The sequence below is a fragment of the Martes martes genome, assembly GCF_963455335.1.
Source record: "Martes martes genome assembly, chromosome: 11".
Lineage (NCBI taxonomy): Eukaryota > Metazoa > Chordata > Mammalia > Carnivora > Mustelidae > Martes > Martes martes.
Window position 1 is genome coordinate 101,770,938 of NC_137899.1, and position 16,358 is coordinate 101,787,295.

Genomic DNA, 16,358 nt, shown 5'->3' on the forward strand with positions numbered 1-16,358 from the left:
AGCAGAGAGCCCAATGTGGGTTTCGATGTGGGGCTCAATCCCAGGACCCGGAGATCATGACCGGAGCCGAAGGCAATGGCTTAACCCAGTGAGCCACCCAGGCGCCCCTGTCTCTCCTCTTTTTATGAGGACACCAGTCATACTGGGTTAAGGGCCTGCCGACCTACTCCATGACCTCACCCTGACTATATCTGCAAGGACCCTGTTTCCAAATAGGGCCACGTTCATGGGGGATGAGGGTAGGGACTTGAGCATTTGTTTTTGTGGACACAGTCCAACCCCATCCCTGTCTCGTGAGCAGATCCCCCCACCCCTTCACCTGCCCTCGCACATCAGGTGCCCACCACACTCTCACTGCGCCCCACTCCCTCGTGTACCCATGGAGACATGGCGAGGGGGGCGGCCCTGGGAGGGAACCGCCAACTCCCCGGAGACTGTGCCCACAGGTGTCCGTGGCCTTCCAGGACCTGGCCGTGAGGTTCTCCGAAGAGGAGTGGCAGCTGCTGGGGGAGGGGCAGAGGGCCCTCTACCGGGACGTGATGCGGGAGAACTACGAGACGCTGCGCTCCCTGGGTAAGGAGCCCGCCCCGGCCCTGGGGAAAAGTGAAGGGAGGCAGGATCCAGGACCAGGCAGGTCCCGAGTCACCTTGAGCCCGCCAGGCCTGAGTCCTGTCTACAAAATGAGCACTGTGGGAGGTGGTGTTCCGAGAGCTTCAGGCCGAGCCCAGGGCCTTGCGGTTCTTTTAGGCCGTTGTCGTTTCCGTAGCCTGCACCGGGGTCCTGGTAAGACTCAGTCCGGGCACCCCAGAATGGGCGGAACGCCGAGCAGCCTGGTCTCTGAGCATCTGGTGGCCCCGTGATTTGCGGGGTCTGGGTGATGACGCGAGCACACGTATGAACAGGTGCGTGCAGGATTGCGGTAGGTGGAGGCCAGCTTCCTTTCTCAGGAGGCTGTCCCTCCCTCTGTGCTTTCCCAGGGACAGATGGGCTGCTCCCCCTCTCTGCCTTCCTGTCGCCTGCGGAGCCCGGAGGAGCCATGGAAGACAGGCGCTACGCGGGTGAGGGGCAGGAGACTCCCAGGGGAGGAGGCCCCCTGGGTGAGTAAACTTGGTAGATGGAGGTCAGGCGCTGCTGGGTGTCCTGGGCCTGGATGGACTCACTCCGGCTCCTTCCACTGGGCAGTGCTCAGCCCCTGGCTCTACTCCTCAGGGAGCGGTGTGACCTCGGCCCTGGCCACTTTCTATACCTAAACCTCTCCGTGACCTTTCCCCCTCTGCCCCCAGGGCTGTGAACCTGGCACACTGTGGCCAGTTGTATGCCATGCTAGGAAGAAATTTGGGGTCACCGTGGAGAGCACCCTCTACTCAAGCCCCCTTCCTGCCACCAATGTGGAGAGCCAGCCCGTGTCTCCCGAGGGTGCTGCCACGGGGCTGACTGCTGGGGGCCTTGGATGGTGGGGGTGGCCCACGGACCTAGCTGGATGGGGCCGGGAGGGTAGGGGTGCCAGGAAGGGCAGAGGACCTGGCGGGTGGGAGGGGGAAGGGTGGCAGCCCTGGCCGCGTTCCCCTCAGAGAGGTACCGAGAAATGAGGGACACTACCTAGAGTCCCCAGCCCCCAGTCCCGGCTGGATCCCTTTCACTTCCCGGACATCAGTGTCTCCTCAGCCGCTACCCATGTGGTAGGAGGGTGACACGAAACAGTGGTTGGCAGTCGTGCGCAGAAGCGTGAGTGCTGAGCTGACCGAGGATGTGGGGGTTCACTGCGGCATCTCTAGCAGGAGGAGCACCCCCGCACAGCCTGCACCTCACTGCCCTGGTGCAGCTGGTCAAGGAGATTCCGGAGTTCCTGTTCGGGGAGGTCAGCCCGGAGACCGAGAGTGGGAGCGGGGCCGTCAGCCTGGACGGGGAGCAGGGGAGCCCTGAGGGTAAGTCAGACAATGTCAAGTTCAAGCTGGGTGCCGTGGGCCTGCCTGTGCCCTGCCAAACCCTAGGTGGGGTCATCTGGGTCACGAATGCCCTGGGAGCACGTCTGCGCCCGAGAAGGCATGGGTAGATCGTGAGACCTTGGCTCCTGGCCTTTCTCATGCTGGCTTCTACCTCTCCCATGGTGCCCTGTGTGGCAGGTGAGGCCAGTCCCTATTCTGGAGATGAGGAGGAAGAAGCCGTGCCCAGTCTGCATGGCCGCTGGGGCTCAGTCCCCCAGCCCGTGCTCTGCCCACATCCCCAGACTCTTGGTCCTTCCTCCTGCCCTGCTCACCAGGTGCTTTCAGCCCAGACCGCACTTCCTTGAGAAGTCTGTCCCCACCAGCCCTGACCTTTGAGCCTGCTCAGTGGATGGCAAATGACACAGAAAGTGGGGATGGGGGGATGCTATCAGCACAAGACTCGGGCTGTGAATCTATGTTTCAGAGCCCGGGAATGACCATGCGGAGGATACTGACATCTGGGTCATTGTCAATGGCACAGGACAAGGAAGGGCCTGGATGGGCAATGTTGGGAGCATTTTCCCCACTGCTGGGCTTAAGTCTAGTTTTGTGTGTCCTCTCTTTCCTCCCCAGTAGCAGCTGGGACCGTCGAGACTTGCCCTTTCCGAGGCCTTCTCAGCTGCCTTCCAGACACGTCCACTGGCTGGCCCCGCATGGCCACCACATCCAGCAGTGGCTCGTCGTCCAGCAGCCCGCCTGGAGCCGGGGGCCAGGGGAGCCCCCTCCCCTTCAGTGAGTACAACCTAGCAAGGGCAGGGCTCTGACCCTGGAGGCAGGGGGACTGGACTCTGTGCCGTCCTCATTATCTTTAGGACTCAGTTTCCCTTATTGCTAAAGCGGGCTGGCTCCCCAGAGAGCAGGACAAGGGCCCCTGTCTGTAGAGCAGAGAGGAAGTGTGATTCTCAGTCCCCAAGCAGCTCTCTCCCAGCCCTGCTTGCAGAGTCCTGCATGATCACGCACAATGAGCGGAAGACAGTTTCCAACATGTGGGCCCGTCGGCAAGGGACACCCCTGTGTGCACCTGACCTGAGTCTCAGACCTTCTCACCAAGGCAGCCCTAAGAGCAGAGGCGGGCAACTAGAATTTCTCTGGGGTCTCATTTTATTTCTAGAAATTCTTGCAAATTTTGCCTGTGTTGGAATATCTTTATTTAAAATGTCTTAGAGGAATATGGACTAAAATTGGCTCTCCTGAAAACAGACCCTAATTAGCCTGTGATTTTAAGTGTCATCTGGCAGATTGGCTCTGGGTGTCCTCACGCTCCGATTTGAGAAGCATGAGTACAGGATTGGGCCCTGCATGTCAAGGCTGCCAGACTTACTTATTGAGCCAAAGTCAGAGGCTGAATTTGGGGGGTGCCAGGTTATTCAGCATAAGGAGTCTTGGTGTTTACAGTGATACCAGAAGGAAACAGGGAAAGGAGCCCTGCCTTTGCCAGGACGGACTCCGAGGACAAGCTTGCAGGAGCTGACTCAGCTACAAGTCCAAGTATCCAGGACTTGGCTGCCCCCTAGGGATGTGTGGGGGACTGAGAGGCCTGTCCTCTATGGGGAACAATCTGGGGCAGTTCCTCAGGGCCAGGAGCCAGGGCTAGAAAGACCTTTCTGTCTCTCCTGTAACAGAAACTGCTGACAAACCAAGATCTACAGAGAAGGATGGCCCAGAAGCCCCAGGTGGGGAGCCCAGCCCTCCTACGTGTAGCCCCAGCAGGAAGAAGGGCCATGGAAGGCAGGAGAGAGGGACCCTGGGGACAGGTGAGAGGCTGAGAGTGGGGTGTGCCCTGGAGCTGAGCAGGGAAGGGAAACGGAGGCATGCTCGGTTCACACAGACCTGTGGGGCGGCTCTCTCATCTCGGCCTCCTGACAGCCGGACATGGCAGGTGTCCCTGTCCACACAAGTGGGAATCTCGGACCTTCTGAGAGTCCCATAGCCGCCATCATCAGGGCGGCCCTGACCTTGGCTGGTCTTGTAGGTGCCGTGGGAATCTCCCCTGGGAACAGCCCCTTGCAAGGCCTTATCAACTGCCTGAAGGAGATCCTCGTGCCTGGGTCCCAGCACCCTGAGGTGTCCCAAGGCTTGCTGCCTCCCGTCGCCGGCCAGGGCGCCTCTCCGCGAACCAGAGCGGAGCTGGGGCCTGAGAGCCTGCCCTGGGAAGGTGAGTCCCCTGGGGACCTGTCTCCTCGGGCCAAGGCCTGAAGCTCCAGAAAAGCTCAGGTTGCCTTTCTGTGGCCGTTTCTCTGTAAATACAATGTCTTCCCGAGGGAGCGGCTGCTCCCCGGTCGTCGGTGGCCTGTTTCTGGAGGCAGGCGGCTTTCTTAGGAGAATGCCATTTGGTCAACTGGTAGAAGGAAACTCGGACACAGACGTGGCCCTGGATCCTCCTGTGTTTTTCACTCGTCTTACTGTGGGACCTCTGAGGAGGAGCTGCCGAGTGTCCCTTTGCTTTGGCTCTAAGTGGCCGCTTAGGTGGGGCCACTTAGGTGGTATCGGGCAGCGTGGCGGGGGCAGGAGCTGTGAAGACTATGAGAAGCTCCTTTGAGCCTTGGTTTCCCCGTCTGTGAAAGGGGATCACTGATCCCACCTTCAGGTACAGCGAAGCTCAGATACAGTAAGGTACTTGTGGGTGTGTGTGTGTGTGTGTGTGTGTGGACAGCTCGGTCCTCTTCAGAGAAAAAGCTCCGCTCAGCGCCCGCGGAACCACAGGCAGGAAGGGACCTGTCTGCTCGCTTCCTTCCCCGTGTCCGTGCCTCGCCTTGATGCTGGCCTCTTCCCTCCTTCCTGCCGTCTGCTTCAGGGAGCTCTGAAGACAGGACTTTTTTTTTTTTAAGATGCATTTATTTATTTTAAAAGGCACGGGGGGAGAGAGAGAGAGGTGGGGGTGGGGAAGGGGCAGAGGAAGAGGGACAGTCTTCATTAGCCTCTGTGCCGAGCACAGATCCTGGGGCTCCATCCCATGATGACTGCGCCCCCCAGGCACCCCCAAGACAGGCATTTTTAAATTAAAAAAAAAAATTTTTTTTTAAGATTTTATTTATTTGCCAGAGAGAGAGACAGAGAGAGTACACACAAGCAGGCAGAGAGGCAGGCAGAGGCAGCGAGAGAAGCAGGCTCCCTGCCGAGCAAGGAACCCGATGCGGGACTCGATCCCAGGACTCTGGGATCATGACCTGGGCCGAAGGCAGCGGCTTAACCAACTGAGCCACCCAGGCGTCCCAAGACAGGCATTTTTAAAGAAAGCACCAAGGAGACAGTGGCCTGTGCAGGTCTAAATGAACCATGAGAAGACCCACATTTCCAGATTTTTCTGGTCTGCTTTTTGTTGTTTGTCGTGACTGGGCTCAGGGTGACAATACGTTCCTCTTTGCTGTAGTGAAGACAGAGGCAGCTTCTGGGGCTTGTCCCCTGCAGGGTCTGCTGAACTGTCTGAAGGAGATCCCGGAGGCCCGGCACAGGCGTCCCAGCCCCTTGGGAGTGGGGGGCCCGCCGCTGCAGGAGGACCCAAGAGCTTGCCCAAGGAATTCTGGAGGTAAAGGCCACTGGCTGGTCCGGGAGGGCCCCAGGACGATAATCTGTTTCCCTCTCGGGCTCCAAGCGGGCCTCCACATCAGGCCCTCGGGGCCTTCCCTCTGCGTGTAGGTCAGAGTTGCCATGTGCCAGGGGCCATCCCTGTAAAGGGAGCTAGGCGTGTAGGAAGTGCTTCATAGATCCGTGGTCACTATCCAGCTTGGCTGTTGGAGTAGTGCTGAAAGTTCCAGAAGGGAGGAATGGAGCATAGGGAGGAGGAGGCCGAGAACAGAAGATAGAGCTCTGGCCCAGCAGACACCTGGGTCATAATTTTGAATTGGGCGTTCGCATCATGGTCGTGTGGGCGGGGGTCGTGTTTGCACCCACTGCGGTGCCGATGTGGCATTCCTCAGGAGAAACGTCTGGAGGCGCCCCACAGGGGCCTGGGGCAAGGTGGGGGTGGGAGCTGCTCCACGTGCTGGCGTTCAAGCCACGACCGCCTTGGAGCCAGGGGCCTTGGGAGCCCCGTCCCGACCCTATATCGGCCTCACGGGGGCTTCCCACAGGGCCCAGACCCCTGCAGACCCCTCCTCCCGGCCCCGGTCCGGGAGCTGGCAGCGCGCTCTCTGTGGTGAAGATGGAGGACGGCTGGGCCCGGAGCCCCCCAGGGCCCGCATCCTGTCAGCTCGGCAAGTGGACCCGCAGCCCCTCTGCCACCAGCAGCCAGGGGGCCGATGGAGAAACCAGAGGGGTCCGAGTGCCCAGCTGGGGTCCCCTAGCTCAAGGTGAGGCCTGGGGGCATCTCTGAAGTCCTCCGGTGGGATTCTCTGCCCCAGCAGCAAGGTTCTGCCAGCCCGAAGGGGAGGGAGCAGGTCCAGCCCGCAGCGGGAAGCCCCGGGGGGCCTTCTTAGGCGGTGACTCCCTTCTCTTCACCTGAGTCCTCCCTAGAGTCCTCCCTAATCTGGGCCCCTGCCCGGGAGCTGTCCACTGTAGGGACTTCGTTTCCAGAACTGCCCTGACCGTCTGGAAGCTGGCCACTGTGTACGTGTGGGTCTCTCCACGACACCCTGGGCTGGGGTGCAGGCTTATCCTCGCCCTGTGGGAGCAGAGGGTGAACCGGAGTCCCCCGCGGGGTGTCCTGCCTGGCAGGCCTCCATGCCCGTGTGGGCCTTGTCGGCCCTGCAGAAGGCAGGTTGGGGCAGCCAGCCTGGGGCTGGGCCGGGGGCATGTGCCCGAGATGGTGATAGGACCATCTCCCCTGTCCCAGCCGGCAGTGCCTCGAGCTCACCCCTGGAAGCCCTGGAGGCCTGTCTGAAGGGCATTCCCCTGAGTGGGTCGTTACCTCCCCAGCCGCCGGCCGCCTCTGGATTCCGGAGCCCTCAGCCGGGAGACCCCGGGTCTCAGAGGCCCGAGCTACAGCCCTGCAGATCCCACAGTGAAGGTAGACGGGCCCCTGGGCTCCGCGGTGCTGAGGACATCGTTAGGTGCCCTGTTCCTCCTCCTGGGCCTCTGGAGCTGCAGGCCCTTCCGTAGCCCCTTACCGATGCCTCCCCCTGAGCAGTTCCCGAATGTGGCGGGAGCCCAGCTCTTGCTGCCCGCTGTCCCCTCGGAGGGCTCTTACTCGCTTTCCAGCCCCGTGAGAGCTACAGTTGGGTTCACGTTGGTTTTTTAGCCAGTGCTTGAGCCCCTAACCTAAGGGGAGACCCTTGTGGGAGATCCTTTGGGGTAGGTGTCCTGGGTGCCCACCCCCAGCCCAGGGCCCAGGGGACCTCTTGTCCAGTGGCTTTCTCGTGATGTCAGCTGTGCTGTTTCCCGCAGAGGTGGCTGGGGGTCCTCTTCTGGCTCTGAGTCTGCCGGGCTGTGTGAGAGGCAGCCCTGCCCTCCCGTCAGGTCCCCACAGCACCCCTCCCAGCTTCTCCTCATCCAGCAGCAGCGATGGGGACCTGGACTTCCAGAGCCCTGGGGGCAGCCAGGGACGTCCAAGGGGAAAAGGTGAGCTGGGAAGCCTGAGGCTGGGAGTCAGTCCTGGGGAAGGATGAGAGGCCTCCGTGCCCACCATCATGTCTGACCCAGCTGGGGCCGGCAGCCATGCCCGGCGTCTGGAGCAGAGCGGGGGGTGTCGGGGCAGGAGCGGACACGGGACTTGTCACAGGCTGGCAGTGGGCACTTAGCTCCAAAGGGGCAGGACTACATCTAAGACCCCTTACAAAACAGAAAGAGGTCTCCTCTAGTGTCAACTTTTTCCTTATCTCAGCTACAAAAAAATGCCTATAATGTTAGACTGACCTCTGACCTCGGAAAAAATATCCCGAGGTTCATGTAAAAGCACTTTAAGGAGTGTCAGTGGTGACCTGTGGCTTGTCAAGGGCCGCCCGCCCGCCCCCGTCCCCGTGGGGCAGGGGCGGCCACGGTGAGCTGTCACACCTCTTTGGAATCCTGCAGGACTCTCTAATGCCCCTCTTGATCTTTGTCCCCACTTGAATCATCCAAGCGCTCTTGGTCTGCCTTGTCCACAGACACTGGGTACCCCCGTTGCTCGCCTCTGTATCCTGCCCCATCTGTTGTCTGCGGAAGGCCTAGAGCTGCCCCAGGACTCTGCCTCGGGCTCGCCTGGGCCTCCCGTGCCCGTGGCGGCCTGGATTCCTGCGCCCACCGAAGCCAGCCCCTTGCTGTGGGGGTTCTTTCCTCCCCAAATGCAGCCAGCCTTTCTTTTTAAGGTTTAGTTTTTAATAGGTAATCAGTGTTTCGTTCAAAAGCTATAAAAGGTTTTGGAGGAGAGATAGTGTTGTGCCCCGAGTCACCACCGCCGGCCACGCATTCTCTCACCTTCCAGGGGCCTTCTCCGTGCGGCCCAGCTGGCGGTAGAATTCTAACCACAGGCCTCCCACCTGCTTTCTGTTTGCCATCTCCCTATGGCACCTTCCTGAATTTTGCCTGCGAGTTTCTCGGACACTCGCCGCAGCCCGCTGCTGACCGCCGCTCAGCACTGCCCGTGGCCTCTATCCGTGCACTTCACTTTCCAGGAACCCAAACCACAGGAGAGTTCGTGCTGCCTTTTAGAAGCTTCCAGCCCAGCTCCCTCTGTCACTCTAGAACCCAGGGAGACTGCCTCTGGGGCTCCTGTGGTTAAGCTTCGCTGTTCCGGCCCCACGCGGCAGCCCGAAGCGCTGGTTCTCGTTCTTTCTGCCCTGCCTGCCCCGCCGCAGCACACACCTTCGGGAGAGAGCGTGGCCTCGATGTCAGCTCACCCAGGAAGGGCCTTTCCGTTTTTTGGATTTTTGGTTCATCTACTTCTGCTGCTTCTACAGCTCTGTCACTAGAACTACAATATTTTCGATGTTTTTGCTTTTTTTCCCCCCAAGTTGTGACTGTGCTAGTGATGGCCTTCTCAACCTGTTACGTTGTATCTGGAGGTGAAGGCCCCTGAACGTTTCCCTCTGGCTGGTGGAGGGAGCCTCAGGGCTGTCTGTGGGCAAGGCAGCAGGGTGGCCTCTCTCCCAAGGATGGGTCGCCCTTGTCATAGCCCACTGACCAGGTTCTGTGTAGACGGCTCAGACAGGCTGGCCTCTTCCAGGGCTGGCCCGGGCAGGCCTGCCCAGAGCCAGGACTGACATGTGCTAGGCACCAGGTGCCTGCCATGACAGGCCCAGGGCTCTGAGCCTCCTCCCTTGGCCCCAGCTGCCCTGGACAGAGGGGTGGAGGCAAGGCTCCCGGGCTTCGCAGAGACCAAGCTCTGACCATCCAGCGTTGCAAATGTGGGCTTTTCACAGGAAGCCCAGTGGGAAGCTCCCCGCTCCAGGGTCTGGAGAACTGTCTCAGAGAGATACCTCTGCTCAGGCCGCAGTCAGCCTCGTCCTGGTCCTCGGCAGGGGACAGGGCGCCCCAGAGGGCGGAGCCCAAGAACTGGACGGCAGACAAGGAAGGTAAAGCAGGGATGCTCTGGTGTCGGGGAGCAGGGGAGGGTGACTGTCACACAGCCAGCCCCAGCCCTGCCCCCCCCCCAGCTGGCCGGGCTCCAGCCAGCTGTGAGAGGAGAAGATGCCCTGGAAATGGCCTGGGCAGAGGCTGTGTGAGGCCAGGAAGCCAGACAGTGCTGCCAGCCTCTCCATAGTGGGTGGAGTCCTGGCAGGGGACCCAGGGCTGCATTGGGGCCGGGGCTGGGTTTGGAGCTGAAGCCGGGGTTGGGGCCAGGGCTGGAGCCGGGGCTGGAGCCAGGGCTGGAGCCAGGGCTGGGGCTGAGGCTAGGACCGGGGCCGGGACTTCGACGTGCCAAGGAGGTGGATGGCAAGTCCCACCTCCTGCTGCTCCGAGTTCAGGCCTGAGCCCGGGCCTTGGCAGCAGAGCTTCTCTCGATCCTGGCTGTGTCGGGCCCACATGCCTTGGTGTCCAGCACATTTGCTGAGCTGTGGGGCCCCCAGGAATCCAGGTGCTGGGTCTGGGGATAAAGAGGTCCTGGAAGATTTGGGCGGCTCCTGGGAATGTCTGTAGGCCTGGCATGTGTCCCACAGCTAGCGCTCATGTGGCCCAAGAAGCCAGCAGTGGCAGAAGCTATGCTCTGTCCGGTGACTTCCTCGCCTCAGTGCTCCACGGGGCTGACAGACCTCCACGGGGCTGACATGCTCTGTCCGGTGACTTCCTTGCCTCAGTGCTCCATGGGGCTGATAGGCCTCTTCCCGTTGAAACAGGACTGAGAGGTGAGGCCCGGGAGCCAGTTCATCTGGGACAGAGTCAGGGGGAAGCACCCACCAGCAGCTACCGGCTGGCCAGCCCCCAGGCGCTTACCTCCAGCGGTGTCCCCGTCTGCTACCAGCAAGGGCTCAAAGACCACGGGGCCACCAGGCCGGGGCCGTGGAGGTGGCTCCAAGACGGTGAGCTGCCAACCGCCCTGGTACTTCTCGGCGTATCTTCCCTCCCAGTAAACTCCTCCCCTCTTCTCTGCTCCTTCCATCCCCGCCCAGGGCCCGGGCTGCATGCTGGAGCCAGTGCATTTCCCAGAGCCCTGCTGCCGCGCTCCAACGTGTGCCCACAAGACGTCCATAAGCCGGACCGCTGGACGGAAGCGGGGGGACGGCTTTCAGCGGCCGTGGGGTTTCTCTGGGAGATGACTGGTTGCTTCCCTTATTGTAGTTGTTGCCTGCGGCCCCGGGTGGGCGGGGGACCCTGTGCTGTTTCCACTGCTCATTTGTCCTGACAGCGCTGCTCCTTCCCGGCCCTGCCGGAGTGGCTGGCAGGGTCTGGCTTATTTGGATAAGTGTGGTATTTCTAAATATTCCCAGCAGAGGAGCGCTGGCTCTGGGGGGCTCCCTGTGGACAGGCCTGCATCTCCGCTCTTGGACCGCTGGTGCCGAGTGAAGCAAGTGGGGGGGGTGTGGCCCGACTCTCCTACCCGGGGCCTGTCTGCAGCCGGACTACCGGGGGCTGGCGCCAGGGACTTGGGACTTCAGGAAAGCTGCCCCCTGCCTTTGCTCCCCCGAACCTTCCATGGCCAGAGCGGGAGCTCTGCAGGGTCTCCCAGAGCTAGAGGGGCCTCCTCTCCTGCCTATCGTCCGGCCGATGGACCGAATGTTCTTCTGTTGCCGTTTGCCCAGGTGCCGCCCCGAAGCCCTCCCCGCTCCGCTGTCTGGAGAATTCCCTGAAGGGGATCCTGCCTGGGAGGCCCTTGCGCTTCGCCTGCTTGGCGGGTCCCAGCCCCAGCCCCGGCTCCAGCTCGAGCTCGAGCTTCAGCAGCTCAGAAGGAGACGAGCTCTGGCAGCTGCTCCCACAGGGTGAGCCGTCCCCACCCCTGTGTTGCCAGAGAGGGACCGCCCTCCCGGCTGCAAGGCTCCTGGCCCCCGGCCCTGGGCCCAGGCGGCGCCCCCACCGGCAGCGGCCCCGGTGAAGGCCCAGGGAGAGCGGAGCCCGGGGACCCCTGTCGGCTCTTGCCGGTGAGCCCAGGGGCTCTTGGGGAGGGGCCTGGATTCTCTCTTGGCCTGACTCTTGCTGGGAGCGCTCTGCTTTTGTCACGCTTGAGTTCGTGCAAGCTGAACCTCGTCTGACGAGAGGGTGGGGCGGGGCGCAGACCCCAGGATGGTTCAGCAAGTTGTGTTGAGTGAGGAAGCCGGCAACGAACCTAACTCAGATACATCCTGTCGCTATAACACATGCGCATCATATGCGCTGATACCGTCTGTCCATGCATGTCCACGTCCCCGTCCGAGGGGACGCTCTCAGCGAGGGAAGCCCGAGGTGCTCTCCCAGCCCGTGTGACTCATAGGGAGCCCCGTGGACATTTACCCCCCTGGGCCTAGTCCTGTGGTTCTTAGGATCAAAGGACACGCGTAGGCAAAAGCCATCCGGGACTTGGAGGAACCAGATTTATTACCCCCTGCCCCTGCGGGGCACGTGGTGCCAGGTGGGGAGGCACAGCAAGAGCCGTGCACCTGCCCGGGACTCTGCCTTTCTTGGGCCCCAGGGTGGGGTATCTGGGTTTGGCGGGTTCACGCTTTCCTAGGGAATTTAAGGCATCTGAGCGGGAGTTAGGGACGGGGAGGGAGAAGCGGGGTCTTTCGAGTGGCTGGTTCTCTAAATCTACTTGATGCTGGGCCTTCTGGACAGGGGCATCCGTGGCTCAGGTGGGCCAGCCTGGCTCCTTGTCCGGTGGCTTTGCTCGTGGCTGTGCCGGGCCTCCAACGGTACGTTTAGCCGAGATGGATGTCTTCGGAGTGGATGGCACGGCGAGCAGGAGCTTTAAGTCGTGTGTGTGTGTGTGTGTGTGTGTGTGTGTGTGTATGTGTGTGTGTTGGTAGTAATATAAATTGTCCAAATTTGATGATAAACAAGAACTGTCCACAGTGAGATTCTCCCACATGGGAGAAGGTAGAGGTTGTCCTGTCAAGAAGTGCTGCCTGCTCCCCTGGGCAGCCTCGCTCCTCAGTCCAGGCCTGACCTGGCGTTTCTCCCCACAGGAAAAGCAGAAGAGAAGACGGGCAGCAGGTTCCAGCTGCCCTGGAGAGACGTGTCCTCGGAAACCCCGGGCCGGCCTGCCCCCCCGGGCAGTGCTGGAGGAGGTAGGGGTGCGGTGAACAGTTGGGAAGGGAGTTCTCCGCCAACGCAGGCCCGTAGCTCCACGCAGTCCTTGGCCCCAGCACGGGCTGGGCCACATCATGTTCCTCACGTGGAACATGGCAGAGTGGGCTGGGCACGGGCCAGTTCCCCATGGCCCCTGGGGCACCCCCAGTGCGTGCCTGGAGGAGCCTCACTGGGTGGGGGCCTGTAGATCACGGCCCTCTCCGTCTGGTCCTTCCGGCGTTCACCTCGTGGGAGAGCTAGAGGTGTCACTTCCTGGCTGCAGAGGATTCCAGAACTAATCCAGTCCACCCGCATCACACGTGCCCCGGCGAGCCGTTCAGGGGGGGTTGGACTCCCCGACAGGCCGAGCGCGTCCGTGCTACACCCCGTTTCACCAGTGTTTGAAAGTTGAAAGTTCCATTTTTTAGGCCATGTTCAAATATCCGTATGTCGGAAGGGGTAGCCACACCCCAGGTGGTCTGTGCTCTTTCCGCAGGGGCCACTGGGAACCCCTGCCCTGCCGCTCAGCCGGAGAAAAGGCCCGGCCCGGGGCCCTGCCAACCTCTTGGATCAGTCCCTGGGCCCCTGGCCTGGAAGCCCAGGGTCGGTGAAGAATCCGGGGGTCTGGGGCCTGGAAACGGAAGACCCAGTGTTGCAGGTGAACTGGTGGCTTCCTCCGTCCCCTCAGGTCGTCAGGGGCCCCGCGGGCACAGGGTAGGCAGGGGGTCCACGTCTGCTGTGGTCTCCCGCCTGCCCTCCCTGCTGCTTAGCTCCTTCCCGCGGTGCAGGCGGGCCAGAAGCGGGGGCGGCTTGTGCCCAGCGGCCTCCCAGCTCGTTCAGGTCAGAGGCACGAGGGCTCTCACCTCGAGACCCTGAAAATATTTTCTAGAGACAAGCCTACTGGTGTAGATCATACCCAGAATCAGAGTCTGGGGTTTGATGAGACTTTCCAGAGAGATGAGGGAACGGGCCCTGTCTGTGTTGAATGACCTGGCCGAGGGCATCTGGAGAGATGGGGTCAGCGGCACACCTGGCCCCGGGGAAGCCCTTCCCTGTACCTGGCAGGGGCATGTGGAGGGCGCGCGTGGGGCTCGGTCTCCTGGCTCACCGGGGGACCTGTGCCGGGAACCTCGCCCCAGTAGCTGGGGTGGGGAGGCTCCAACACCAGCTCCCCACTGCAACTCTGGAGGCGCAGCCGTTTTACTGAGGGTGCCGAGCCAGCCCCAGGTTGCCCGCCCCGTTGCCTCTCCCTTCGGGGAGAAGTGTGCCTGCCACGCTGCCGGCACCCTAGCCCTTACCCCTTCGCGTGGGATCTTTCCCGAAGAAGCTGGCCAGGCAGCATTAGGCTCTCCACAGGTTCTCCACAAGTGAGGGCCTCCTCCCCTTCCTTCTGGCTGGGGTGCTGAAGAGGGGACAGAGCCGGGCTGGGGTGCGGAGAAGTGGGGGAAGTGGGCCCCACCGGTCCGCGGTGGTAAGTGCACTTTCCTGTGAGGTTTGCCTGGGGTGGAGACCAGTTCCAAGGGGCCTTAGGGGAAAGGATTAGGTGATTTTTGTTAAAAGTAATTTAAGGTCTAAAATCCTGTGTATCTGACCTCAGAATAGGGCGGGTAGAGGTCAGGACGGATGTGCTGGTGAGCAGCAGCGCTGGGCACTAATGCCGCCTCTGGTTACCCCACGGGAAGCCACCCTGCCCCGGGCTGCTCTGACCCTCCTGGGACCCTTTCCCAGATACTGTCCATGGCCTTGGCCTCTTGCTGTCCGCTGAGCCTTCTCCAGACCCTGCCCTCTGACGCAGTAGGGCAGGGTTAGGTGGTCTGGGATGCCCTTTGCCCTGAAAGGTGGTCCTTTTCCTAGACGGTGGGAAGGCCCCTTGCTGTTCCGGGAAAGCTCGAGACCCAGTCCGGGGTTGATCCTGTCCGTGCACGTGGGCAGCAGCTGGGAGGCGTGCTGCCTTTGATGTCCGAGGCGCGGCATCCGTGTCCTCAAGCCTGAGCCACTTCCGTCCCATCTAAAGCCAGGCCTGAGTGGCTGGGGAGGATGCTGAAGGGGCCCCGTCGGGGGAGAGAAAGGTTCTGTGAGCTCGTGTAGTCTGACCGCATGTCCCGGCTTTGGTTTCAGTGGGGACCCACGGGAAGCCACTTCGCAGAGGCCTGCCTGAGCCGCCCGCTGCGCCTGCTGTCCGGCCGGCTTCGCCGCAGGCGCCCCCACCGCCATGCCCCTGCGGAAGCTGTCTGCAGCCCGAGCTCCGCAGCCTGGGCGCCGCCCTCTCCGAGAAGCTGGATCGGCTCGCTGCGGCCCTGGCAGGCCTGTCTCAGGAAGTAGCCACCATGAGGACCCAGGTGGATCGGCTGGGGAGGCGCCCTCGGGGCCTTGGGCCCAAGTGCCAGGCTTCCTGGCCGTGGACCCCCTCCCGGGGCTCTCGCTGGGCTAGTGGCCCTGTGCACAGACACCTGCCCTACTGGAGACAGAAGGGCCCCACCAGGCCGAAACCAAAGATCCTGCGTGCTCAGGCGGAAGGTGCCAGGGCTGGTGACACCTCAGGTCTTTCCTGGCGAAGGTTCCACCCGGCATCCCAGCTGCCTCCGGACGCCCCCGCGGCAGAACCTTCTGGACCCAGTTCTAGCCCTTCCCAGCAGCCGCTCTCCTCAGCACGCAGCTGCCGTGCCGTGGTGCCTGTGCATGCCTCCCTTGGACACTCTGGGGGTCCCCAGAGTCCCCCCACCCCTACAGTGCCTACCGCCTTGCCCCCACAGATGGCGTCTGCAGGCAGAGTCGAGGCAGAGCCGCTGTTTGCGGCTGCGGTGCCGCCCGGGGCCCGGAGCCGGCCCAAGGATCCAAACAGCCTGATGGCGGGGGTCCAGAGAGCCCTTGAGGAGCAGCTGTGGGGTGGGGAACACAGGGCCCCGAGGTGGGGCGCCCCTAACCACCTTCTTCATCAGCTCAGTCCTGCTGAAGCTGTCCAGAACCTGGCCACTTCTCCCAGGGGCTGTCCCACGCCGTCACCCTGCTCCGGCCGAACCTTCCCTGCTTCCGGGCCGTGAAGGTGCTGGGAGTTCCGCCATCGGCCTGAGCACCCCGACTCCGTGCCGCTGTTCGCTCAGGGAGGCCACTGTTCTGGGTGCATTTCTCAGCGACGCCTGTGGCCTTCTTGGCTCAGGTTCATTCAGATGCTGCGTCCCTGTCTCATCCCTCCCGCTGGGATGGCCCTAGCCGGCCGGGGTCTGGTGGGCCACAGGCACATGCACACCACGCTTGCCTGGCCACTGCGTCAGCCACAGAGGGACCACAAGCAGTCCACTGCCTAGCATCCGCCCTCCCTGATCTCAGCCCGGAGGAGGGCTTGGCCCTTGCTTTCCTGGTAAATCGGGGGCCTGGGTTTCATTTGGGGAGAACCCTGCCCCGTGGCCGAAGCTGGATTTGCCCGTGTGGAGTCAGTCTCGTGTGAGAGGAGTGGGGTGCGGAGGTAAAGGCCCTGGGCTCCTAGGAAGGGGCTGCCCGTGGTTCTCTTCCCAGGACGAGTACCTGGTCGGCTCCGCTGCCTGCCTCTCCACACCCTCGGGAGAATTCAGCCGACTCCCAGAAGGCTGGGAAGGTCAGCTGCCGAACGGAATTTCCCGATGAGTCCTTGGAAGAGCCCCGCATCTTATACCGCGAGCCCAGACCACAGAGCACAGCCCAGTCGGTGTAAACAGCAGACACTCACTCTCTCAGCCTGGAGGCCAGAGTCCAGGGTGGGGGGGGGGGGGAGGTGAGTGGCCAGGCCTGTTCCTACCGACGCAGTGAGAGAGACTGTGCCCCGGGGCTCCCTCCTGGCTTCTCGCT

At 62.1% G+C, this 16,358-nt stretch overlaps 1 protein-coding gene across 1 annotated transcript; it reads left to right on the top strand.

Moving 5' to 3' along the window:
* Positions 1 to 396: 396 nt before the first annotated feature.
* On the top strand, positions 397 to 15,577 carry KRBA1 (KRAB-A domain containing 1; the record flags this gene model as incomplete). Its single annotated transcript, XM_080818761.1, is given in 20 exon segments — positions 397 to 573; positions 978 to 1,097; positions 1,779 to 1,925; positions 2,559 to 2,717; positions 3,567 to 3,590; positions 3,593 to 3,739; positions 3,958 to 4,140; positions 5,356 to 5,511; positions 6,056 to 6,274; positions 6,757 to 6,930; positions 7,308 to 7,481; positions 9,260 to 9,412; positions 10,175 to 10,357; positions 11,078 to 11,259; positions 11,262 to 11,313; positions 11,316 to 11,413; positions 12,084 to 12,160; positions 12,390 to 12,535; positions 12,994 to 13,194; positions 14,655 to 15,577. Coding segments are annotated over 20 exon segments (3,552 nt in total). The 5' UTR covers positions 397 to 539.
* Between the last annotated feature and the right edge of the window lie 781 nt (positions 15,578 to 16,358).